Source organism: Halichoeres trimaculatus, unplaced genomic scaffold (genome assembly GCF_033239565.1).
Source record: "Halichoeres trimaculatus isolate MK-OKI-2021-1 unplaced genomic scaffold, fHalTri1.1 fHalTri1_scaffold_17, whole genome shotgun sequence".
Lineage (NCBI taxonomy): Eukaryota > Metazoa > Chordata > Actinopteri > Labriformes > Labridae > Halichoeres > Halichoeres trimaculatus.
Window position 1 is genome coordinate 11,073,437 of NW_027437195.1, and position 26,854 is coordinate 11,100,290.

The window sequence follows — 26,854 nt, forward strand, 5'->3', positions numbered from 1 at the left end:
ACAGAAAAAATAAAAGTTCGAGGTGAAAAGAAGAATACGATGCTTTGGAGCCTTAGTAGAGAGATTGAAAAGACAAAAAGGCCCAAATGAAGTATCAAAATCAATTAAAATGTAGTGTTAGGGGTGCCACATTTGCCTTACTAGATGAAAACATTTAAGTAAAGCCTACAATGGGAAATCTAACAAAATAGTCCATCAGTTTTAATGAGGAACTTTGAGCCATAATGTTATTCAGGTATGTCTTGTCTCAAAACCATCTCCTCTTCATCCATTGAATTTCTTCTCCTTCAGTTTGGACCATGAATGAGGCATTCTGCATATCCATGGCGACCACACTGCAGACTCTCTGGAGTTTGCATAGAAATGAGAAAATAAGAATGAAAGAGACGAGGGCAGGGACACACACTCACAAAATCACGCACACACACTCCCCTTTCTCTTCCCGCAGTGTGCCAAACAGCACAAACATTCCCACGTGATGATGGAGTTTGCTCCCTCCCTCCCTCCCTGGGCGGACAATAGCGCGCGGCTGGTTCACCTCCACGCGCACACTTTCGCAGAGAGGAGTCTCAACTCGGTCAGGACACAGGTCAAATTATAGATAAGTTTCCGCCTCGGAGGCGCTGTACGGAACCGACACCCTGAGGAATACAGTCTTCCTTCTTCCCTCTCGTGGACATAATAGAGGAGTAAACTGCTTTTTGTTTCTTCAAATGGGAATCTCATGCGCGCGCGAAACTTGTGCTAACTTTTCCCCTCAGTGATTGTCAGCACTGCTCCGCTCGCGCAACATGCCGGAGCGAATCAGCATTTCGGACTTTGTGGTCCTAACCAACGAGGATTTGTCTTCGCCGGGGACTTCAAGCTTCCAGTCCAAAATGAGCGACTGTCGGAGCACAGTTTCCACCGTGGAAGAGGTGAGGGAGGTGGAGGTGTGCAGAGGAGCATGTGTCTTTGTCCGTTGTTTACCTGTTCTCACAGCTTACATGTAGCTGGGGCGCAGAATTCACCTGTACACTAGCTTACTTTTTAGCTTTAAGGGGTTGAACTCCACTTATGAGTCTTTAAAAAGTTTTCTCGCACTTGTTCAACTAAAGACTTGAACAGTTAAAATGAAACAAAAAAGTTGAAGTTGCTTTTTTGTTTTAAACGCAGTTATAATTGCTGTGTTAGCTACCATTGCTAACTAGTTACATGTTACCAATGTGTTTTACTTGCACAAATTAACTTAGTATTTTTTTTAAAGTCACATGAATCTCTTTGGTATTTTTATTTTGGGGTGATTTAGCTCCATTTTCAGACATGTAACTGGAAAACAGCTTGTGCTCTCTGTTATGGGTGGTGCACTTATTGTCTTCAGATGTGGCTGGATGGATGCAGCCCATTTTTGATGATTCACTGAGGGCTACTCTGGCTCAGCACAAAAGTTAGGGTTACATGAGGTAATGCAGCTCAGTGAAAGTTGGGCTCCTCATTTGTCTCATGGGAGTCAGATGGGACATGAAGAGACAGTCTGAGCAGGTTGAATGTATCATTTCCCTGTAAAGGGTGTTTTTTTCTGTGAGAGTAAGCATACACACAGATGTTTGTCCATTCTGACAGGCATGCCTGTTGAAGGCCAGTTTGAGCTGTTTGAACTCGTACTTTGGCTCAAAGCCTGTTTGAGGTCTCTCTCTGTGAACATTTGTGTTTGTTTGAAATCTGTTCTCCCAAAGCTCCTCAGGCAAAGGAGGAAACACAGGGAGGCTGCCATGAACTCTGCCATAAAACAAATAATCCAAGTTTGCACACCAATCCATCCTTCCTTGTTTCTGTCTGAGTGGTGATGTAATGGTGGGGTTCACTCTTATACAAAGTGAAAGATAAAGTCTTAATCATATGGCCAAAAAAAAACCTAATCATTAAAATAATCGATATTCACGTACACAGTCGAGTCGAGTCATTTAACTTTTGCTTTCTAAGGAATTCCTGCTGGAAACAGATGACGGATCAGGTATGGGAAAGCAGAGTTTTCGATGCATAAAGAGCACTTTCAGACAGCCATCTGACCTTATTTATGACCATGACATACTGTAAAGTGAATAGTTGGAATTTCTGCTCTGGGAAGGGACGTACAAGAATCTCACTCATGCGCACACAGACCAACCAACCAACAGGCGTGCACACAGATGTAAATGCAACAATCCCTTTATAGACAGATCTGTGGTTGTTATGTTTAGTCTACTTAGCAGAGACAAGCTTGATTAATGGCTCAGGCAATGTGTGGGCATGTGTGGGGTTTATGGCAAAAAGCAGGGAAACAGAGATACTATTTAACCCCTCTCACACACACTGGGCTGCTTGTTACTGCTGGTTTAAGGCGACGATATAAGGGTGTGTTAAGGACATGCTTCGTTATGAACCATACAAGGCAGCTCTTTCTCATTGTCTTTTTTTTTTTTACATAGCAATGAGTGTCGTCATGCATTGTTGATGTCTAGGTAAGAGTCAAATGTCTGTCACCTTAAAGCAGGTTTTTCACTAGGGGTGCACCAATCACAATTTTCTGGCCAGTCACTGATCACTGATCTTTAAAAAACCTACTGATTTGGGCCGATAAGGATTTTTATTTTTCATAGCTGACAGCATATACCTTCAGTGTTATTTATTGAAAATCATTAAACAATACCTGTGAAACAAAATCTTTAAGTTTTAACTTAAACAACCAATAACAGGGTGTCCGCGGGGTCTTAAAAAGTATTAAAAGTTGATAAATCAATTTTGGGAAAATTAAGGGCCTTAAAAAGTATTAAAAATTCTTAATTGTGGTTTTATGAGGTATTAAGTTTCATAGGTATTCACGCTTTGACCCCAAAAATATCCATGAATATTTATTTTCCTCCTTGCAACTGTCCCCTGATTGGGACGTTAAACATTCAGCCAATGAAGTTCTAAAATTGAATAGAATAGAAAAGAATAGAGTTAATTTATTGATCCCAAACTGGAAAATTGTTGTGTTAACAGCAGAAATCGATGAAGTCAGTTGAAAATTACAAAAATAAAAAAGAATAGAATAAAAAAAAAATACACAAAAAAAATACATAAAGACTCTAGTTACAATAAAATACAACAATAAGGATTGTGAGCGGTATAAACACCAGCTATAAATAATGTAATTTCGAGTTTCATAAAGAGAAATTAGATACAACATTAAAGCAAATCACACAATCTCTGGCATATGTCATAAATTATAAAAGTGATTAAATAATTTCTCATTTTCTTCAGCAAGTTGGCCTTGAATAACTACTGTTTCTTGTAGGAGTGTGGATAAACCTGCCTTTAGTTTCATTTGTTCTTTCAAGCTTTATTCCTCCCTAGCTTACATCATTTCTGTAAAAATGTAAACTACAACTGTTAAAAAGTGGATGCCAACAACAACTGAAAGTTGCGATAAAGTCTTTTTTTTAAATCAACCTCAGGATTTTAGCATATACCCTGGATAAAGTGTCCTGAGTTTTAGGTCTCAGAGCAACAAAAACTGTCTGTCAGACCTTCCCAGAGGTATATAAGATCAGTTTCATGCGTAAGGATGGGCCAATCACCAATCACCCAAAATTAGCGAAATCTGCACCGATCAATCGACCAACCAACTGATCAGTGCATATCTAGTTTTCACAACTCACCAAATGGTAAAAGCTTGTTTTAGGGATGTGTGTTATTCTTCGGTAGTGTTTCTTCCTGTGTGTGTTTCCATGTGCACCCTCCCCGGTTGATTCCACAAAATTTAACAAAAGCAACCCGTTGCCCTGCACCGGCTTGTTTCCACTGTTTATTCTTCTCCTGCCGAACAACTCACCAAGCAGAGAAAAAAAGTGCAGGAGCAGCATGAGCGAGCAACTCCCAGCTTCAGCCTCCACTTAAATCACTTTCCCATTCATTGTCTCCACGGTCCAATAACTAAACACCCACTCTGCCTTTTAATTATGGGACGAACACTTCGGGAGTGGACTCCACCAGGAAGGACTGGGGCGTGTAAACAACACCATCTTACATGACGGAGTCTCTGTCAAGTGGAGATTACTGGCTCATTAAAGCTATTCCTGGTGACAAATAGGTGGAGTTCAGGGTGTCTGGAGCTGTGAAACAAGTGGCCTGTGTGGAGAGAATGAATGGTGTGTGTAGTTTTAAACCTTGTTGGTTTGGAAGAGATTACTTTTCCAAACACAAAGACGCCTGTTTGCGTCTTGGCGTCTTCATAGGAGGAAGTTCTTTTCCAGCTGAGGAAAAAAAAAAACCTGTCTGGTCTGAATGTGAGAAAGTGTTGTTTGAACCTGAAAAGTGACAGTCAGACAGGTGAAACACACGCAGTGACATCATCAGGAGTTGCATACGACGGCGCAAGACAGACGGCTGTCTTACTCGCCAGAGCTGACTCACCTGTTTGCCTTAGTCACACACGCCGTGAGAAAATTTGACACATCTGAGCTGAGAAGCACTTATACCTCCTGTAAACATGACGAGGGAAGAGCACAAGTCAAACAGAATGTGGAGCCAGGCCTGTCTCTGTGAAAGGTCTGCATGAACAGGAGGGCTTAGCTAGATGCCGGTCCTGTCTGAGGTTTCTGTTTGTTATACCATCATCACCAAGAAGGTAAAGCACCAGTAGACCTTTTTTGTCTCTAGCCTTCTATCCGGATAAGAATGAAGTTATGTTTTGAATGTATTTAGAAATAAAATGGTAAAAAGAAACTGGTGGGCCAAATCAGGCACGCCAAAGCTTTCTGTCCAGCTCCAAGAATATGATTAAAAAATACTGGAGTGAGGAGAAAAAAAAACTATTACTTTATTTATTTTTTAAATCAAATGAAACAAACACTCTGAAAGTCGCTTGTGTCATGACCTGCCCTCAAAACTGACAACAAACATGTTTCTCTAATGATCCTCTGACTGTTCAGGATATGACTCCTTCCAGCCTGCATGTTTTGTGTTGTGGTGACGCTTCAGCTTGTATTCTTTAGCAACAGCTACAGTTTTGTTGCAAATGAGGAACACAGGTAGAGCATTTCAAAAAGTTGGCACCATAAATACACACTTATCAGACAGTTCTTCTTTAAAGCTGTGGTTTTCTACATCAACTCTCTGCTCCAGGCTCTCTGAGCGACCCATTATCTGAGCTTTAAAGGATAAGTTCGGTTTATACAGCTTTTACATTGTTTATAGAATGAAGTAGAACAAAATACTCACCCAAAAGGCTTATCTGATCCAAGCAGTGCTTCGGGAGATATTTAGATCCAAAATCGTGCAGCGGATATCCGTATAATGGGATCCATCGGGGCATAGACAGCGCCGCTCCTAAAACTGCATTAATCGTCCAAAAACTTGTGTTTTTCACCAATATTCCATCATGGTCCGCTCCGGGTTAGTCCTCTGCTGCAGTCTGTGTCACTCCAGACAGCGCTGTGTGGCTGTACTGACCTCTGAACTGACAAAGACTTTGTTTACGTTTGCCCCTCCGCGCATGCGCAGTACTCTCTGGAGAGCTGACTCCACTTCCTCCTTTCTTTGAGGGGCAAACGTATGAACCGAACTTATCCTTTAAATATACTCAGAGGCTCTTTCTCCTGCCTGTGTTCTCCACAACCTACAACACTGCATTTGATGGTGGTGGACAGCCTCACAGATATGAAACCTGGCGGCATGCTGCAGCACAGATAATACGAGTCTTTTCACATGGAAAAATACAACAATAACATAAATATGGAATGGAAATTAACATTACAAGTAATACAAAAATGTAGGACAAAAGTATTTTATGACCCCTGGTATATAGAGACCCAGTGTTCATGAAAATCTTGGACACATCCAATTTTTAATAATCTCAACAGCAGCAGATTGAATAATGAAATTTGTCAGAGTTTTAATTCTCCTTGTCTATTTTCCCTTCTCCAAACCTCAGTGAAACACGTCTGACAAACCGCACGTCTCTGTTGTTTCTTTACACATTCTCTTTCACTTTTGACTGTGAAGAAAATCCCAGTTTGTTCAACAGATGACTAATAAAAAAGGATGTGATAAGATACAGATAAACACAGACCACTGACATCAGCGCATGGTGCTTTATTTGCTGATTAGTGTTTGTTATCAGGGCCAGCATCAGTTGATCCTGGTGTTTGACTAACATATATTGGTGCTTCCCAAGGGGCAACATCTGAGGCTACAAACTGTAAACCACATGCACTGAGCCCCCAAAAAACTTTTACAGCATTTAAAACATATTTACAGTTGGGATAAAAAAAATGTCTGAAAAGCTCATTTCTCCATTGACACACGCTGTACGGGGACGAATTCTTTTTCTTAATTAGCAGTTTAAAAGATATTAAGATCACAAGTTTGTCCAAACAGAGGCTTAGCTCAGCTGGCTGACAGGTCTGGCGCCCTGTAGCTGTTAGTGAGGAGCCAGCAGATGGACAGATTTCAAGAAAATGTAAAATGTAGTATCATTCATTGGTGCTCAAATTTTGGGATTTCCGATCCTACCACGAAGGCATCGTCAAGTGCAGCATTTTAATTTGTCTTTTATACACCCTTTTCTTCTTTTTCATTTCAGTCCCTGGAGATGGACCACACAGCCTTACAGAAAATGAAGAAGATGATCAAAACAATACACACCTCGGGCCTCAGTAAGTGTGAACACAAAACATTCAACATGTTATTTAAGACAACAGTACGAACTGACAGCTTGCTTTGCTTGGTTGCTTCATGGTTTCATCTATCACACGTTGGAGCGTTTTTATCTAATTTGGGTTAAAGTTGTAGATGTAATCTCAGAATTGACTTTGCAAAATGTGTTTTCAAAGAACAATCTGAGTGAAGTTGTCGTTTTGATCCCACATGGACCAAGTGCAAACAAGAAACACAAGCCGGGAGTTGGGATTTCTACGCTATACGTCTCTTTACTTTATCAAGGAAGCACTTTAATTTGTGTTTAATGCAGTAACACATCTACTCTACAACTTCTCTGTCTTCTTAGTCTGTCCCTGCAAATTAAGACTGTCAGCGACGCATCTAAGTAAAGGTCAGCCTCTATTACGGCCGGGTGATGAGTGCATAGGGCAGCCACTCCATAATTCATTGTACAAGCCTGTCATCCAGCCCGTGTGGGCAGTGGTGTTTATGAGTGAGGCCCCTTGTTATGGGTGCGTGGGATGACGGGTGATTGTGTTTATATCCATACAGAGAGCATGGTTTTGTGGTGTGTGTGTGTAAAAGCAAAGTATATGAACGGTTTCGGCAATAGCAGGGTGCTGTGCGCGGTGACCCAGCAGATCCTCTGAGCTGCTAAGTGAATGTTTTGTGAGCCTGTTTGAGTCATGCAGGCTCACAGTACGTCATCAGAAAGCAATCAGAAGTGAAAAATGCTCAAGATGTGAGTGTTCACCTCAAAAATGCGCGGGAGAAGTAAAGAAACAGCCCATGTATCCTGAAGTTGTTTTTCTGCCCCGGATAACGAGCTGCGTCCCATTTCCAGGCTTCAGCTCGCTGCTTTTTGTAAAAGTGAGTCAGAGATACAGCTGCCCAGAATTAGGCAACCAGATACGGTCAGGAGTGATGCTGCTGCAGAGGAGAGATCCATTTATACTCTCCGTACACATCCACTCCGTTTCTTTATTTCCTCTCTTTCTAAGTAGAGTCATATGGAGCAAGTTCCAGTAAAGGAAAACACCAGCTCCCCCTTCTCTTCTGCCGGTATGTTGTTGAACCCCTCAATCCACAGCCTGACTCACCACACTCTCTAACGCCCACTCCTCCCCCATGCAGTCTGATGGTCTGTTACTGGGTCACAAAAACACACACATGCACACACACATGGAGAGATGTGTTCCTCTTTTGCTCTCTATTCCCAAAAACCGCCAAGTACCACTTTTCTGCCAAGACGCTGTGGCCTGTGAGTCTGTGTGTGTTCTGCGTGAGGAGTGATGGAGCCAAGTTGCTCTGCTGGTATCTGTTAGCTAAAGGTCAGCTGTAAAATCATCCTGCGAGCTTTGCTGACTCAGCTGTTTGTTATTTGATGTTTGCATGAAAGTTGTTTCTCCTCTTTGATTTGCTCCTCTCAGAATTCACAATTTTGCCGCCTCAAAAATCGGAGTACAACTGTGTCAGTCGGTCTCGTAGCTGCAGACAGTTTATTGTTTCATATTTATCTTGGAGGGGGAACTGGAGCAGAAGAATTAATGAACTGTACTCTTTCTGCCTTTGTCTGTTTTGTCTTCCTCAGGCTCTGCTGCAGATTTTTGCTCCACCCAATTGTTCCTTTACTACTTCTCAAATCCGTAACACCTCATTTTCATCAGTCCCATCGTTTTCAGATTAAGGAATAATGACTTTCCTGTTTGAATCTGAACATTTGGTGTCCTAAACCGAGCCTTTTTAAAAATAGCCCAGGGGTTAAAGCTCATATGAAGTAATGTAAACCGAAGCGGTGCCAGTCTGGAGATTCTTTCAGTTTTTTTTCCACATAAATCCAACAGCCCACTGAGGTTATGACCCTTGAGAAAGTGACCTATAAGCCCTCGAGAAACATGTCTCTCGATAAGTCCCGCTCCAGGAGGGGTGGAAACCAGTGCTAATTTATCCCACATGCTTGTCTTGTTAAAGTACTCTCACTGCAACACAGCAAGTCAACCCGCCTGCCTCAGACTTTCTGCACTTGTAACTCAAGTCTGAGTCACCATTAACTTCCTTCTCTGTGTGTTGTTTTTCAGCCCATGTGGACAACAAGGAGCAGTACATCGAGGTGCTGGAGAACCTGGGGAACAGTCACCTCATGCAGGACAACAACGAAGTCTCCACAGGCTTCCTTAATCTGGCTGTGTTTACTCGAGAGGTCACAGCACTCTTCAAAAACTTGGTGAGAAAGGAGAGAAACAGTGTGTGTGTGTGTGTGTGCCGAGAGAAAAGAGGAAGAGAAAGAGCAGGGTCTGATAAAGTAGCCCTCTGAATAAGAGTTCAAACCACAAAGGCGAAACATTGAGAACGTGGGGAGAGGTATGGAAATAAAAACCAAACTGAAAGAAAAAGTGGCTGATTTGATTTTTAGTGCTGAATCTTATAGAGTTATCTTTAAGTTCAAGGAGGGTGAAAGAAAACAACAAAAAACTAGTGAATGTCAGAAAGGCTGCAGATTTCTCCCTCCACAGTGAGAGCGCACCCACAGACATGCATGACTGAGTGCATGCAGAAAAAGGGGCTCAGCAGCTGCATGCTTGTGCCTAGGCCTGTCACGATAATCAATAAATCAATTAACCGAACGATAAATAAAAACGTCCTCGGTAAGTTTGCCAGCCTCGATAAACTGACACGTGCATGGATGTTTGTTTTCCTCCTCTCTTTCGACCAAAGAGGCTGAATGAGAAGATGGCTCACTACGTCTATCTTTCCTAACATCGGGGTGCATAGGTTCTACAGCGGATTTATAGCGGATTTATAGCAGAGTGAGCATCTGTCAAAAATGCGATCTTTGGGGTGAAGACGGGGCTGCTCGCGCGTACACACGGAGAGAGCTGATGCGAGCCTCCTGAGGGGTAAGGAGGAAACACACGCTAATATAAGTGATGGCACGAAAGATACGGTTCTTAAGCCGCCTGCCACAGTCCCAGTGTGGGAATATTTTGTTTTTTATCAGAGTGAACAAAGTGTGAGCTCATGAACACCAACGAGCTGATATGTCGCATTTGTTTGAAAATAGTGGCGACGAAGAAGAAGAAGGGGAGGTGCAGCGGAGCCTTGTTCTTTGACAATCCGCTTTTACTGAGGCTTTTGGTCTGCAAAGTAAATAGAAATAAAAGCGCCAAATGGTGGGCGCTCAAAGACAGCTACATTGCCAAAGAAATGCAGCCCTTCAATACGGTTGAAAGCCAGAAATGTTAAAAATGTTTGACAGACAGTACGGATTGACTGGGAAAAAGTACATGTTACAAACAATTCAGGAACTGTATAAACTCCCTTTTATTTAGGCTATAGTTTTTATTGTTGTTGTTTTTTTTTGGAGTTTTGTTTTTTTCTTTAGAGACAGAGTCTATGTTTTATTGTTTTTTATTAGTATTAATTATTTTCATTGGCATGTTTTGTTTTTTTTTTCTAAAAGAGTCCATTTCATTTTCACTGTATTTTTTTTCTCTTTCTTGTCTGTTAAAGTTATTATTTTTTTTGTTTAATTTATTTTATTTAAAAGATCCTGACCTTTTAATTACAGTTAAATACTCTTAAGAAATCAAAGTTTCTTGCTTTTGATATGGTGTACTCACTTTATTATCCCATTTATCATAATTACATCAATGAAAAAATGGAAAAAAAAATCAAAATAATATTGACAATAATATCGTTTATCGGCAATAATATTTTGGAAAATTATCGTTTAGCAAAATTTGTTATCGTGACAGGCCTACTTGTTCCTCTAGCCTTCAAATCTAGGGCAGTTTGAACCCCTCACTGATAGTTTCTATGGTGATAATAATTCACCCCAGACCTTCATCTGTGAGTCACCATCTCACACTCTCCCTCCAAGTGTGAGTGTCACAAGGGAAACAGGGCCAAGTATGTACAAATGACTAACAAATCAACCTGAGTGTCCCTTAACGCCACGTGTGTGTTTGCCTTGGTGCAGTGACCTGTTTTACGCCTGTTGACACTCTGCGAGTTGGTATTTCCCCGTGTCAGGACTGCATGTACTATCTATTAGTTACCTCAGTATTCTTAGCCCAAACAAAACAATCGAACCGGCTTCCAGGCCTCTGTGTCAATATCTGAAGGTTAGCTGGAGGAAGTGGTTAGACATTATTTATGTCAGTATCCAGGTGCAGCTCAGTCGTGTCCAGCAGGATTCACGGAAAGCCCGCAGTGACGTTCGTAAAAAGGCTATGTAAATTTTGGCAGTGGCCAGCAGGAGAGCAGTGGACAGGATATGAAGAATAATGTTTGCTGCCATGCTGAAATAAAGATGTGACCTCATGAGGATGTGAGGAAATTGAGAATTAGTATAAAGCCCAACAGTTGAGGTTGTTCTGGGTGGTGTGTCATCATATTTCCATCAACTCGATTTGAACTCCCACTTCACTGTACAGTCATGAAAACAATCACATCATGCTCCCTCCTGAATCAAAAAAACATCTCAATGGTGCATATTACAGACAAGTGTTTTCATTCAATGAGTCAGCAGAACAAAGTGGCTGAATCACCGTGTTTTGAAGTTATTCGGTCTCATTCCCAGAAACACAAGTCCACAGAGACACAGGAGTGTGTGGAAGTCTGTGTGTGTGGGGGTGCATACAGTTATGTGAGTGTTTGCTCACGCCAAAAGAGATAAGGGCCACCTGTAAGATGATGAGGGATGTTTGGGTTTAATTCATTTCTTTTTTTGTTTTGTTTCAGGTGCAAAATCTCAACAACATCATGTCGTTTCCTTTGGAAAATGTGCTGAAATCTGAACTGCGGGACAGCAGACTTGTGAGTTTCATTTCAAATTCATCCAAAAAGTGAGAAGCAGTCTGTTTTACACAAAAAACTTCAACTTGGGTGCCTTATTTTAAAACTGAGACCACGCTGACATAAAAAGAAATCATAAATTTGTCTCACTTCATTCTTTCCCCAGACATGTAACAGATCAGCTGAAATGATTGACCTGTAATCCAGATTATCTACATTTTATCAAAACATTGGGCCTTGCGATACTCGTATACATACTTAAAACACATATGAAAATAAAGTCAAACCAGATCTAATTGATCACACAAAAAGCATTACAATTAAAAAACATATTTATTCTCAGATCAGATTTGTACATGATCAGAAACCCAGATGTTTTTCTTTGCAGATGTTAACTTTTCTGCTCAGAATAATTTTCTCCAAATCAGTTTCAGACGGGATTTCCCTTTAAAAACACAGAATCCTGTCTGTCCGTCTCTGCCTCTGGCTGCAGCTGAGCCCTCTAAGATATTGGCTAAGTTGTGGCTGTTTATGCAGATTAATGAGCATAAGACGGAGCTCTGTTCCAGCACTGAAAAGATCTCTCTGGCTCAGAACTTGGCCTTTAGATTTGCCACGCCTGCAGACATGGTGAGTAATAACTGGCTAATGCCACTGAAAGCTCCTGTCACAGGCCCTGTGTGTCTGAAACAGCTGATCTGACAGATGAACATTGCTTCACTGTTGCTGTGAAGGAAAGCAAAGTGCTACTGAAATCCTGTTCAACCAGTTAGCTTTACATGAGTAATCATGGGGCTGTGCGTTAGCTGTCTGGCTCCACCCAGATCAGCGCACATAGTAATGAAACATACTTTATACTTCATCTGGGTGAATGTGGACAAGTCACATAGACAGTACTGCTGACTGACAGCAGGATCCCTGTGGTGAAGTCAGTCTTTCTTCAAGCTGTGTTGTTTTCCTTTCAGATGTCTGATGGGAATAAAGTAAACAAAAAATATTTTTTTGTAGAAAAATATGGAAGAAAGAGAAGGACCTTCCTGTGAGGCAGGAGCCTTCTGAAATGAGCGAAGAAGAACTGTACTTCTTTGTCAATTTATCTCAAATTCAACATTTTGACAGTTAAGAAAAGAGATCAGACTGAGACTTTGAGGGTGGTTTTAACAATAAAGAGGCTGTGAGGTGTTTGAAAGTCCTGAAAAAGTCTCCCTTCTAGATATTCCACACTTTACAATAAGATAATCAGCGCCAATGTAGGTTATTTCGAAATTATTCTTACTAGCTCTTTAGTAGCTTCTTCGGAGCTTCGCAATCAGGTTGGGCAGGACTGGATTGACTTACAGCACATCCAACTCTCTGTCACAACACCACGCTGGCTTACGAAGTTGAGAAATGAAAAGAGAGATCTGAGTTTTTCTCTGCTTGAAAACAATTTCTGTGATTAAGTTTGTAGTGATGGTGGACACAGGAGCCTTACTGTTAGACAGAAAAAGGACAGAAGGGCAGAAAAAAAGTGAAACAGGAGAGAGATACAGCCCAAGCTAAAGGCTAAGAGGCCTGAGTTGTTTAATAATGTTCATTCCAACCCACAGTCAGCAGTTATTCTGCAGTGGTCTGTTCAAACTTGAGAGTCTATCAATAAAATGAAGAGTGAGGTAACGTTAGCTCTGCTTGGTAGCTAACCAGGATTCACTAACATTACACATTACAGACATGTCTTAGAGCACTGGGCTGCTATCAGCACTACATATCAGCCCACTACCAACAAACAGTAGAAACTTACATTTGCTTGTTGTCACGCTTCAAACCATAGTGCTATGTAACTGTACTGATAAATACCTTACCTCTGCGCGTTCCATCTAGTAAAAAGTTGTCTTGAACAAAGAAAATTGGTTCTAAAACAAACACGCCTGCTTAAAGTCACATTTTTATGACAGTGTGTGAAACCCCAGGGCAGAAGGTGGTGAAGCAGTCCAATTAAAACAGATCCTCCTCATAGCACCTTTAGTAGAGCGGTGCAAACTGCCACTTTAGTGAGGTTAAGATCAATAGCTGAAGAGATACAAGGGTTTTTAAAAGCTATTTAAACATATTTGGGGGAAATTATTTTGCACCAGGATTGGGCATTGCTATTGAAGTAAAATTTGAAGGATGTAGGGTTTCTCATTGTTGATTTTTTTTTTCTTTTGCATAAATCTGGTTTTAAATCCCCTCAAAATGGGTGTTGTCAGTATTTTAGAGTGGTTCCTCAGGAATTTAAGGTGTTCAACTATAACTCAAAACTTGAAAACTTCAAAGAGCATAAAACATACATTTTGTACAGAAAAGGACTTGGTGAGTGTTGTACAGTCTAGAAAAAAACAGTCAAAATGACCACGTTTTACCTGCCGAGCCACCTTAAGAGTTTTAAAGCCATACTGTGTAGTTTATAAAGTTTTATTTCCATATTCGTTTAAAATGTAACCCCCTCTCTTCCTTTTCTCTCAACAGGAGCTCAAGAAACAGATGGAGAAGAGTTGGAAGGAGTATGACATTAAAATGTAATCAACTTTACTCTTGCACTGTTCTTGTTAGTTCTCAGTCATATGGCTTTAGTATATGTCATATGGTTTCTATTCCCACTTCTTACCCTAAAGGCTAATTAAGAAAGAGCATCTGAGGCCTGGTACAGATGTTATTGCCTTGAAAGAGCCCGGCCACACATTTACTGTTCTTGTTCATCTTAACTGAGTCACAGAGGATGGTGTAACTGTAGAGGTTAATGTGATAATAGCTCATTCCCCTCAGCCATCTCTGTTACATCCCTGTGAAATAAAAGTGCGTCAGTGCACTTTGCAGCCATCATTTGATCTCACTCTGAATATGATTTAAAGTCTCTTCTAATCTTGTGAGAGGGGGTAACCTCTACTTTATTATACTTCATCCAATTCCTCTTCCTTGAAAGAGACGTGATGAAATAATGGGGAAAAAATCTGTCATGGTGGAAATGATCAGCTCACAGGAATTGTTGAAAAAGTTAATCATTGCAAAGGGAGAGTGGATTAGCAGATTAAAGGAAAGTGGAGCACATCGTACTCTAAAAATGACCTGAAGTAGTGTCCTTTCGTCTAAATTTTTCTTTTTTTCTTACCCTTCCTTTTTCTGTCAGGGGGAAACTGGAGAAGGAGAGGAAGAGCAGACAGCTGGGACTAATCAGGACGGAGGGATCAGATGGAGGGGAGGAGATGGAGAGGGAGAGACGGACTTTTCAGCTGCAAATGTGCGAGGTGAGGTCCTGACGCAGACACCTTTTACGTACCTGATGTGGGCTGGACTAAGCTCACATGTGTAGTGTGATTTGTGGTTGTATTTCACCTTGTAGTGAATCTGATTTCCAAATTGGTGGATCCTTTCATATGCATTATACAGTGCACACCAAAGTTGTGGAAAGCTCCATTAAAATGCCCTGGAAACAGTTTCGACACAGGTGGTGCAGCCTCAGCACACTGTGTCAGTTCACATGTGTAAAAAAGAAACTCAGAGGGAAAAAAAAGTCTAACCCTGACTGAGACCAGCTGTTGAGACGCAGAGGAGAGGCAGGGAAAATGGAATTTCCACTTGTTGCGAGCCACTCCACCCTCTGTCTCTCTGTTTGACTGTCTTTTTCCCCCCTGCATGCACACAAACACTCAAAAACACACAGAAAGTTGCTCCAAACAGAGACGCTGAGTCTGTTTCTGCTTTAGCTTCACAGATGAAAATCAGATCTGGGTTTTTTTACATTATGCAGTGAAGACAATGTGGTCATTCCTTCCACACAGCTTTCAATATCCCTACACTGTAAATAGTCCTTGAAGCCTTTTGTAGCTTGTTGGAATATGGGTTTAGGCTTGGGCCAGGGTGGAAAATTCACAATAAAGTCTTCATTGTGTGCCTGTCTTTGTCATGTGCTTTAAATCAAGTCCAGTTTGTCACTTTTTAAACACTGGAAATAAGAAAGAACTGCAATATTAAGATGCAAGAGTAAGATTCCCAGAAATGATGTCTTTAAACTTCAGGCTTCATGGTTTTGTCAGTTTATCAGCCCTGCTGTATTTGGAGCTTTTTATAACTGTCTGTTTATCCTCTCAGTATCTTTTGAAGATCCAGGAGCTGAAGGTGCGTCAAGGCCCTGATCTCCTCCAGAGCCTCATCAAATATTTCCAGGCCCAGCTCAGGTCAGTCTCAGCCTCTGTTACCCTTCACTTGTGCTTTGCTGCCATTTTGTTTCAAACGATCAGATTAAGAGGAAAAAAGAGTTCTGACATTTTCCTGGCTCAATAAGCACATGGATTTAATTCTACCTCTGGGTTTCCGTCTGAAAGTTGAGCCTAATAGTTGAGGTTCTTTGGTTTTTATTTTCCACTCTCAAGCTATAATTTCCCCTGTTAAACATTAAGCCATTTTAATCACACTACAGTCTTTATGTGAGAGCCGTGTTGCTTATGCAGCTTCAGCATGTGATGTTTTGGTTGGTAGAATGTTGGGACCTCTATCATGACTCGGCATTTATTCTTTTTCTGATCTCAGTTTCTTCCAGGACGGATTGAAAGCTGCAGAGAACCTTGCTCCCTTTGTGGAGAAGCTTGCAGCTTCTGTTCACACGGTAAAAACAATTATCTCAGTTTGTCTGCCTACGAGCACCATATCTGTCACTGTTTATAGGGGTCATTGTGAGTCATCTTTACTCGTTATGATTCAGAACAGAAGACAGATGAGTGTTTGTCTCAGGGAAGAGGTAAAAATGTTGTGTCTGTGCTAGCTGCTAATGTCTTTAACAACCCAGAAGTGATGCTATCTAAAAATATCAAATTCCCAACCATAACAAAAAATAAAGAGAGAAAATAAGGCATCTTCCTCTTGCAGTCTTTTCTCTGTTTGCCTCTCACAGCAGCTCAAACCTCAGCGTCTCCCCCCCAGCTGAACCCACAGGCAGAGACTGTTATTGGAGTCTTTTTCTCAGAAATCCTCCCCTCAATTTCCAAAAGATGAAACCAAAAGCATCCCTCACTTTAATGCTTTCCCTGTTAACACACCTATCCTCCCAACCACTCCAACCTGTTTCCAGTCAGCATAAAACTTGCTTTCTGCCTTTTCCTGGATAGATCTTTGGAAACCAACAGAGGGCTACACCGAGAACGTTAGAGGTTTTTCTGGTTTTGCATTGACTTAACAGAGCTCTGCTCAGACATGCCAGACCTCAGTTCCCTAGAAGGAAATCCTGACAGTATCGGTGTTATGGTCTCTTGGGAAAAAAGCTGAAATGTTGTTGTTAATCTGACTTTTGTAGCATGAAATACTGAACCATTCGGCACACCCCACTGAACTCTGCATTACATTATTCAGACCATTACACAGAGCTCTGATGTCAATCCACACCCGATTCTAAGAACTAGTAATAAAAAAACAAACTGTATATGAGCAGCTGAATCTTACCGTGCTACTATCTGTTTACATTACTTAGATGCTCTTTTATCTGCTGCAGGTGCGTATGGACCAGGATGAGGAGGTCAAACAGTTGACTCAGTTGAGGGATTCTTTGAGATTACTTCTGCAGGTTGAGGGGAAAGAGGTAAGCTTACAGCCACCAAGGTGTCACATCTGGAAACTTCAGATCTACATCTTGACGTTGATGGACTGTGTGCTCTTTACATCAAGCTGCTTCATATTACTCTGCTTCTGCTGTTGTTTTTCAGTTCCTCTACATTTTCATGATATTCCGCCTCTGAATAAAGTCTCAAACCTCTCTGTTTATCCTAGGAATATATGAACAGGAAGAACTCGGGGAATGGTTACAGCATCCACCAACCCCAGGGCAACAAGAAGTACGGCACAGAGAAATCTGGCTTCCTGCTCAAGAAGAGTGATGGGTGTGTAAACGCATTAGTTACAGTGTCTTAATGCCAGATTACAAGTAAGCACACAGGTGTTGTTATAAAAATTTAAGCACATGAATCTTAAAAAGCCTTTTTATTGTTCATTTTTAGCTTGTTACAAAGGTTTATAAGTTAAAATAATGCCACCAAGAACTGTAAATATCAGAGCTGGAGTAAGTAAGAGGAGTTTTTCCTCCTCCTAACCCCACCTGGTCTTCGTTATTGTGGGGAAAAGATTCCAGCTGGGGCCCCTCCTTTGGAGCTTATTGGCAGAACAGCAAACTGAGCACATCCAAGTTTTGTGTCATGCTCTCATGCTCACACACACACACACACACACACACACACACACACACAAACACACATGGATTACAGTGAGATACAGAGCTAGGATGTGGTTCAGTTGGGTGAATAGGAGAAGGCAGGAGAACAAATTGTCCTCCAACCACTGAAACAAAACACAACATGTTGTCAGTCGTTTTACCTGATTCAATCAAGATAATGAAAACATTACTCCCTGTGATCAGAGGTTAGCCTCTCCGGCTCTGGGCTGTGATCATCACTTCAAGGATATGTGTTAACACTGTTAGCTCTCTACAGAGACCAACCAGTTTGATGATGTCATGGCATCAACATGAGCGTGTCTGTTTTTCTGTCCTCATTTTGTTCCTTGTTTCTTTCTTTGGGCTGTTAAAATGTGCAGGATCAGGAAGGTTTGGCAGAAGAGGAAGTGTGGAGTGAAATTTGGCTGCCTTACAATTTCTCACAGCACGGTGAGGTTGCATGCATTTAACGGTCACCAAGCATTCAGATTCACAACAAAGAGCTTCTGTTAACTCAAACGTGTCCCATAAACAAACATTAACATGTGTCTGTGTCTTCAGATCAATCGACCGCCAGCTAAACTGAACCTCCTGACCTGTCAGGTGCGACCAAACCCAGAAGACCGAAGGACCTTTGACCTGGTCACTCGTAGGTTCACACTTCTTTTGCCCCTCACTGAACGCTCACGTGTGGTGCAGCTGTGTATATGCTTGTCCATGTGGTCTCTACACCCCTCTTCACTCCATCCTTTATTCAGCAAATGAATGTTTTCAGATGCAGTGATCATATCTAACCATTGTCTTTCCATGGCAGATAACCGGACGTACCATTTCCAGGCGGAAGATGAGCAGGAATGTGTGATGTAAGTGTTGATATGTCTGTAGGCAGCAAACGAGCATTTTTCACTGCCCTATCACTAGTACAGTATTTTTCTCTGTATGGAGGCATGTTGTTGCATGTCCTGCAGCTTTACGGGAGCTTTGAGTTCTGTGGAAAAAGCATCTTTGGAAGAATCACTTTGGAGCAGCTAAGACTGCAAACTGATAAAAGAAAAGTGTGTTAAGATGCAAAATAAAACATTAAAAATGAGAACTGAAAAGAAGCCATCAGAAAAAATGGGCTGACAGCAGAAGAAACTGAAGGGTGCAGAAAAAAAGGTCTACTGGAGGACCCCTCTGGCCCAGCTGGTTGAGTGGGATTTCTCTTTCTAGCCTTTTCCCTTTTCAACATCAAGCGAGGGAACTTTGTTTTGTGATGTGAAACTGAAAAGGAGTGCACTGAGCTTTTTTTTTTTTCTGTCCCCTTTCCCTCTCTTGTGTGAGGGCCTCCAGGCAGATTCTTTGATGTGATGAGCTCTGTGAGCTTGGGGACAGAGGGAGATGGAAATAGTTTGAAAAGAAAAGTACCAAAGCTTCAGAGATGAAAGATGTGAGGTTTTAGTCTGGGTGGTAGAAGTCATGAAACTTAGAAAGCAGTGATGACTAATCATTAAACAACAGAGCACATGTGCAAAACACATGGTGGGCTACCATTGATCTACAGAGCAGGAGACTGATGTGATCAATGCTTTGGTTTCATGATGCCTTAAACTGAGAGATTTCCTCTGAGTGAGCTGTTAAAAATGAATCCTTGCTTCTTCGTTCATTGTTTTCTCTTTTTATGTGTCTGTTCTGAAGTTGGGTGTCAGTGCTGCAGAACAGCAAAGAAGAGGCCTTGAACACCGCACTGGGGGGAGATCAACTCCACCTCCAGGACAGCGGGCTTCAGGAACTTTCCAGAGCCATCATCGCTGAGCTCCGACACATGCCTGGAAACGAGGCCTGCGCCGACTGTGGAGCTCCAGGTCAGTCAGTCAGGTTTTTAGTCTTTGAGCATTCACTGATACAAGCTGTGTTTTTAAAGCATCTCTCTAACTGTCTGTTCACTTTTGTTTCAGATCCAACATGGCTGTCAACCAATCTGGGCATCCTGACCTGCATAGAGTGCTCAGGGATCCACAGAGAGTTGGGAGTCCACTACTCCAGGATTCAGTCCCTCACTCTGGATCTACTAAGCACCTCTGAGCTTTTGGTACGAAAATCACACAAAATAAACACACACAAACCCTCATGGGTTTTATATTGTGAGGCTTTCTAATTGAAGATGTTATGTAACCACTTGCAGTTGGCGGTCAGTATTGGCAACACCAGATTCAATGACATCATGGAGGCAGGCCTCCCAAACGACTCCATCAAACCACTACCGCACAGCGACATGTGAGTTACTGATTTTAAAGCCAATCTGATCATTCAGAATGAACAAATGCTGATTTGGATCCCCCACTTTCCAAACAGGAATGCCAGAAAGGAGTACATCGTGGCCAAATATGCTGAGCGCCGGTATGTCCTGCGCAGAGACGATGCAGATCCCGGCCGGCTGTATGACGCCGTGAGGAGTCGCGACATCACTGCTCTTCTACAGCTCTTCGCCGAGGGAGCCGAGCTCAACAAACCGCTCACACTCCCTGATGGACAGGTGAAGATCATATGGAGACACTCCACAGCTGCTTCCCTCCGGAAATGTATCCCTGTTGTGACAAATTTAAACTATAACATTCCCACAGATGTCGTGTGTTAAGTTTGAATGGCAGCTACATCCTGAAGAGGCCACCCACACAGAATGTTTAAAGCTACACACACATTTGATTAATGTTTTCAAAAAGTAAAAGAGCTTCAGAAATGTGGATCAAATACCTAAAATAGAATCAAGTCCCCAACAGTGTGAAAACATGTGGCACATACAGTATGTAGGAGGCGTGGATATTTGCAGTATGTAAAGTATGTGTTAATTATCCTCTTGTGTGCATGCTTCATGTGGGTGGGTAGTCTGCTGGCCTTTAATCCACACCCTCCCTCCTCATCCTCTCATCTCGCTTCCTCCCTCCTCTGCTGTCTCTATAACTCCTCATCTCCTCGTCTTTAATCACCCTCCACTCTCCTGTCGTACACTTCCTGCTCAGCATAAGTAGCATGTGTAGCACCGCTGGCTTCGCCCTGTGTGTGCGTAAATGTGAGTGTTTGTTTGTGTTGGTTGGCCGTCGTTTATTATTTCAGCTTTGAGGTCAGAGCTCAAGCCTCTTGAGAACGAGTGTGACGAGCTCATTGAATTACGCAGGCACTTCTGTGTTTCTCCTGCTGTGACCAGATAGTGTTTAAAGCTCGAGGACAAACAAACAAAGCTGATGTTGCACGATCAACCTTTTACATGAGCGTCACTGCCGTCTGTTCAGACCTGGTTATTAAACACAAAATGCAACCGCTGACAAATATTGAGAGCTTTGTAAATATATTTAATGAGGGCTTTTAACTTTATTTAGTTTGTATCTGTTTGTGTTACTCTAGGGGATCAAAGAGACTGCTCTTCACCAAGCTGTTCGTCTGGAGGAGAAAAGCTCATTGGCACTGGTGGATTTCCTCTGCCAGAACAGGTTAGACACTAACAACAAGTCAGCTGTTGTGTGTAAGAGGAAGATCAAGCTTTGGATGTTGCTTGGAGAGCCAGCAACAACAACCAGTCTGTCTTTTTGTTTCTTTACAGCAACTGTTTGGAGAAGAGAACAGCAGAAGGCAACACAGCTCTTCACTACAGCGTCCTGCATCACAAGCCAGAGTCTCTAAAGTTACTCCTCAAAGCGAAGGCAGCCCTTCAAACAGGTACCCTAAACCCCTTAAAGGGTTTTCTTCTTCTCCTGCTGTAATCAGTGATACTTAAACCATCTCTTCTTTTACAACCTCTGCAGTCAACTCAGCAGGAGAGACCGCCCTTGATATCGCTCGGAGGCTGCAGCACACACAATGTATTGAGCTGGTGAGATCACACACACCGTACACACACAGAGTCAGAAAGAATCAAGTTGCAACATAAAAATGCCTACCAGAAAGCTCAGTCCAGAACTAAATGAGACAACCTCCACAGCTGGAAACACTACCTTAAAATAACTCCCCGTGCAGCACAGCCGGGCTGAGAGCTCACTCCCAGGACGAGGAATCTTATCCTCATCAGGTCCCATTGTGGGACATTTACAAACTGGTTTTGTTTTCTTACCGGCCATCTGCCTCGCTAAATCAGACCTGCTTTGTGTGATATCCTGTTTAATCTCACTCATCTTTGTGTTTCAGGGATGTTTTGTAGAGTTAGCTTTGTTCGTTTGTATCAGTCTTAGAGCAGCCGCTCAGAAAGATACAGTTTAAAAAAAAAGATCACTTCTTCTTCAGCGAATGTATCTGGTTTGACAGAGCCAAGAACAGTTTTTACATGATAGCTGTGTCTGCTCTTCAGTGTGCATTATTGGATGTGTGTATAATGTGTGTTTGTGCTTCTTCTTTGTGTGTTTTAGTTGGAACTGGCCCAAAGTGGCAAGTTCAACTCACAGATCCATGTGGAGTTCATATGGGAGACACAGTCGCAGGAGTTTTATGACAGTGAAGACGACCTGGATGAGAGGGTAAACAAAACACACAAATCCTCACAGCTAATCCCATTACCTACTTTTTGTCAATGTCCAATGAAAAAACTGAGAAGCAGACAGATAAAATGTACATTTTTGGGGAATAAGAACCATGTGCTCCTTTTCCAGGTGAGCCCTTTGCCCAAAAACCGCTCCCCCCTGTCGACGAACGGAAGTGGCGGCTCTTCTTTCTCCCGCTGGAGCGTGGTTAACGGTGCCAACAGTAATTCAGGAAGCAGGCCGTGTCAGACATATGAGAATCTAGACTTCCTTTACAAAAATCCTCCAACCAACAGCGCCCCCTCTGGAGCATCAGCGCCACCACCACTTCCTGCTAAATCAATACAGAGAGGTGACCAAACTTTTTGTCTATCACAAATATAAACCACAAAGTGTGATTAGAAGAGCTGTCCTTTACATTTGTCATAATTTTTACTTTTTTACATCATGTATTTTTAATATTCATATATATAAATATAAATATATATATATATATATATATATATATATATATATATATATATATATATATATATGTTGCACAACAATGCAAAATATTGCCTTTGTTTCAGGTTATAACTTCATCTCTTTTTTCCTCTTGACAGGTCGCTCAGACCCACAGATTTCTGTGACACCACAGGAGGGCAACGGGATCCCACGGCGCTGTTCCAACCCCAGCTCTGCCAGTCCTCAGACACAAGTGAGACACAGCACACATTCACCCAACACAGAAAGCCAAGGCCAAGGAGGCAGACCATCAAGGTCCGGAGGTCTGGTGAAGGGAATGAAAGAGGGCCAAGCAAGTGCCAGTTTTGGCTCCCAAAGCAGCGTCACATCCACATCCTCTCAGAACCACATCGGGCCTGTTAGGTAAGAAACTATCATTTGGGCATCCTGTATACTATTTGACAATATTAAATATTTATCTTTATAATACGTGTAAATTCTTCCCCCTACAGCTCAGAGAAGACCACATCGTATCGTCGGACCAGCAGTGGAGGAGGCAGTCAGGGGAAGTGTGGTGTGTTGTCTCCAAGCTGTGTGGGCAGTCAGGAGGAACTGTACTGCAGCTTAGTGGGGAGCAGTACACAAACTCCTACTCCAGCACCGTCATCCTCACCCACCATCACCTGTGCTCCACGACCCCGCAAGAATGCTATGGTACAATTACACTCGTTTTCCTTTTTTTAACAACCTTTATTTCCACATCACTAACAGGACTTCTCCTCTGCTGAATCAGAAAGTGAGAGTACGATTAAATGAATCACAGAAGAATAAAAACTTGTCTCGTCTCCTGCAGGTCTCTGGCAGCAGGCCGCACCACAAACGTGTCAAGGCTTTAGTGGACTGCAGGGCAGTCAGCTCAGAGCAGCTCGCCTTTTTCAAAGATGAGATCATTGTGGTCACAGCCACTAGTGACCCCCACTGGTGGGTAAGTGCAACTACAACTTTTTGTATTTTACAGAAGTCTCCTCCTGTATTGGGAAGGGATATGAAACTAAAATCAAAACAACAAAAAGCTTTGAAAATTTAACTTTTTAAATATTGAATCTAATTTTTCTCACAGGTTGGTCACATAGAAGGAGACCCGAGCCGGAACGGGACTTTTCCTGTCAACTACGTACACAAACTGACGGACTGAAGCAACATGGGAAAACAGTGTATGGTTATTAAACCATAAGTAAACCAGCGTGAAACTTCTCTTCCCACAGTGGACATTATCTTCAGGAGATTATGTTGTTTTCAGTCTGAATTCAAGCTGAGACTGAAAAGTTTGGAAAAATGAAAACATGCCAACGGGAGAACTTGCAAACCAAAGGATACCTGAGGATGTAAGGGACACTGCGTTAGACATTTATACTCTTAGACATTTACTCAAGAAGACTAGAACTTCAACAGCCTCTTAAATCCTCTGATTAAGGACACTTTGGATGTTCTTTATGTGTTGACAGCATCACGTTTCTTGAATTGTCCACATACTGTTTTTAAAGGTATAAATTGTGATAAGGGATCTCCATTCAAAACACATGATGTTGCTGGGATCAGCTCCTAGAGGCAGAACTTACCTGCAGGGGAAACCCCCTTAAAGGCACTTTACATTCAGTGAGAAGAGAGCATCTGAAGAGCTGGCAGAGATGTAAACATGAGCACAGCCAGCTGCTCTAAAGAGATGTAGATGCTTCAGCTGTGAGAGGACATTTCCTCATCTTTTAAATCATGATGTACTGAGAAAAGGCTTTGAGCTCCAAACCTGCCCAGCGTCTGTTGCAGCCTGCCCTGGGACTCTAAAAAGTGGCTTTGTGCCTGCCAGTCTGTCTCCAACAAAACCCGGCAGACGTCTGGGCAAACCCTTGGAGAGGACTGAAACTTTAGCTCGCCATCGTGAATCTTGGCACATTGCGCAGGATGCGAGAAGAGTGGGGGAATCTAATTTCCTCTGGCTCCAAGCTTCTTGTCTCTGGAGAACCTGGACTAACCGTGCCGTGTTTTAAAAAAAGAGAGACTGCTCTACCAGGAACTGGCACTTTGAAAGAGCTTGTTAGTTACAGCACCCTGCTGCTGTTATATGTACAGTGAACACACACACAACCTGTATAACACACACACACTTGAAGCACACAGAGAGTCGCTCTCAGGACTTGGGAACCTAAAGGGAAAACTTGTGTGTGTGTGTGTGTGTGTGTGTGTTGGGGGGATGTAACTGAACAAATGTAACACATTTCACTGATATTACAATTAGTTGTACATACTTGTCTAAAAATGTCCACAGATGTACAGTTTCTATAACCTCTTTTTTATGTGTTGTGAGCATCATAAAGGCTTGTTTCATAACAGAGTTTAGCCTCATGTTGATGATTTGGCGTCCTCAGATTTGATCACATGATCCTCTGATCAGTTTTACTATCTGTCTCAATGGCTGTCGAGGAGAGGAAAAGGGATTAGAGATATGATCAGTGATCACAGAAACAAACACTGACATGATGAGGAAACAGTAGGGGGGCAGGTTTTCGCTGCCTCTGATCATTCCTGACTTCAAACAACCTGCTGAGGAGTCCGTTTGATCAGATCTGTTTCTCCTGAAGTGGTCTCCTTATGTTGTCGGTCAATAAGCAAACACAGACACAGGAGCGTTATCAGATCACAGTTAAACACAGGAACCAAACAGTAGATGAGTTTGTTTTCGTCAGAGACATGTGAATAAAGTGCTGTGATGTTTTTATTGTGTGCATTAGGTGAAAATTTCTAAATCTGGGATGAATTGACAGGACTAATGATGCTGATTTGACCCTAGATCTTCAGTTAAACCAATTAGAGTGCTCCGAGTTCAATACCAACAAAATCCACTGACTGTTGATCTTCCAGGGTGTCCGCGGGGTCTTAAAAAGTATTAAAAGTTGATTGATCGGTTTTGGGAAAAATTAAGGCCCTTTAAAAGTATTAAAACGTCTTAATCGAAATGTTATGAGGTAATAAATTTTATTGGTATTCAAGCTTTGACTCCAAAAGTATCCATGAATATTTATTTTCCCCCTTGCGACCAAGGTAATAATAGTTTTGTATTTGTCATTATAGTTTAGTTTTAGTTAGTTTTGACATTTTATTTTCCATTACAGTTTAGTTTTAATTCGTTTCAGAGCAGGCATTCTAGTTTTTATTTAGTTTTATTTTAGTTTTAGTTTTTTCATACCTTATTAACCAGGTGCAGGATTCAAAAAGGTCATAGTAAATATTTTGTAATACAGTTTATTTTCAAGTCCAACATAGTGCTCACTGCTCAGTCAGTGCTGATCCCGAAATGTTGGCTGCTGCCTTAAACACATGAAAATAATATAAACTTAGCATAAAAAATATAAACATAAATTGTATAAAATAATGTTGACATTAATTACATAAAAATAATATAAACATAAATTATAAAAAAACAATAACATGAGCTTCAATAAATAAAAACTTGGACTCTGTAACAATGAAACTATTACAGATGCTCTAATTCATTGCTCCACTACGTTTCGTTGCAGCACAGCACACAGCCAGTCAGTGCAGTAAACAAGCTCCGCTATGATGGTGCTGTGCGGCACTGACAACTGACGAAAACTGTCGTATAATTGGTTGGGAAAATGTGTGGGATTAATTTAAATCCTAAAGGCTATTAATATTGTTAAAAACTATAACTAAGGGAATTTTGTCTATCATTTTAGTTAGTTTCAGTTAGTTTTGTGAACACAAGATACAGTTTTAGTTTACTTATCGTTTTTGTTTTCTTTTCTAGTTTTTATTAGTTTGAGTTAACTGCAATGTATTTTAAATTTTAGTTTTCGTTTTTAGTTTTGTTTTAGTTAACTATTAAAACCTTGCTTGCGACTGTTACAAACTAACCTTACACGGCAAACAGGCAGTTTCATATATCCGCCATGGGAATAGTACATCTGGTTGGAAAATGTTTTCAGGGTCTGAACCTTCAAAAATAACCACACCTGGTGATTGGACGATTATTCTGCTCGTCACACTCATCACAGACCAGCGTGAGGATCTAGAAAAAGCTTTAGCATCTCAAAATATTTCCCTCTAGATCATAAGAGTTTCTCAAGCCTCCTGAGAAAATTTCTCAGACTTTTGGTGACCTGGAATCTTGGATTCTTACGATTTAGAAAAAGCTTCCCCCAGCTTCCCCTGATCTCAGTTGTTTTGGAAC

General features: G+C 41.7%; 1 protein-coding gene across 1 annotated transcript; it reads left to right on the top strand.

Annotated features, from left to right (window-relative positions):
• Positions 1-498: 498 nt before the first annotated feature.
• On the top strand, positions 499-25,297 carry asap3 (ArfGAP with SH3 domain, ankyrin repeat and PH domain 3). Its single transcript, XM_074692116.1, has 26 exons — positions 499-917; positions 6,587-6,659; positions 8,742-8,887; positions 11,407-11,481; positions 13,948-13,997; positions 14,606-14,723; positions 15,568-15,653; positions 16,006-16,081; positions 16,961-17,047; positions 17,236-17,345; positions 18,055-18,124; positions 18,236-18,323; positions 18,489-18,537; positions 19,352-19,518; positions 19,612-19,745; positions 19,839-19,930; positions 20,009-20,189; positions 21,056-21,141; positions 21,252-21,367; positions 21,454-21,521; positions 22,051-22,158; positions 22,291-22,513; positions 22,767-23,031; positions 23,121-23,322; positions 23,462-23,593; positions 23,729-25,297. The coding sequence occupies exons 1-26, from the start codon at positions 792-794 to the stop codon at positions 23,801-23,803; spliced, it is 3,003 nt and encodes a 1,000-aa protein (XP_074548217.1). The 5' UTR covers positions 499-791; the 3' UTR covers positions 23,804-25,297.
• Positions 25,298-26,854: the final 1,557 nt, after the last annotated feature.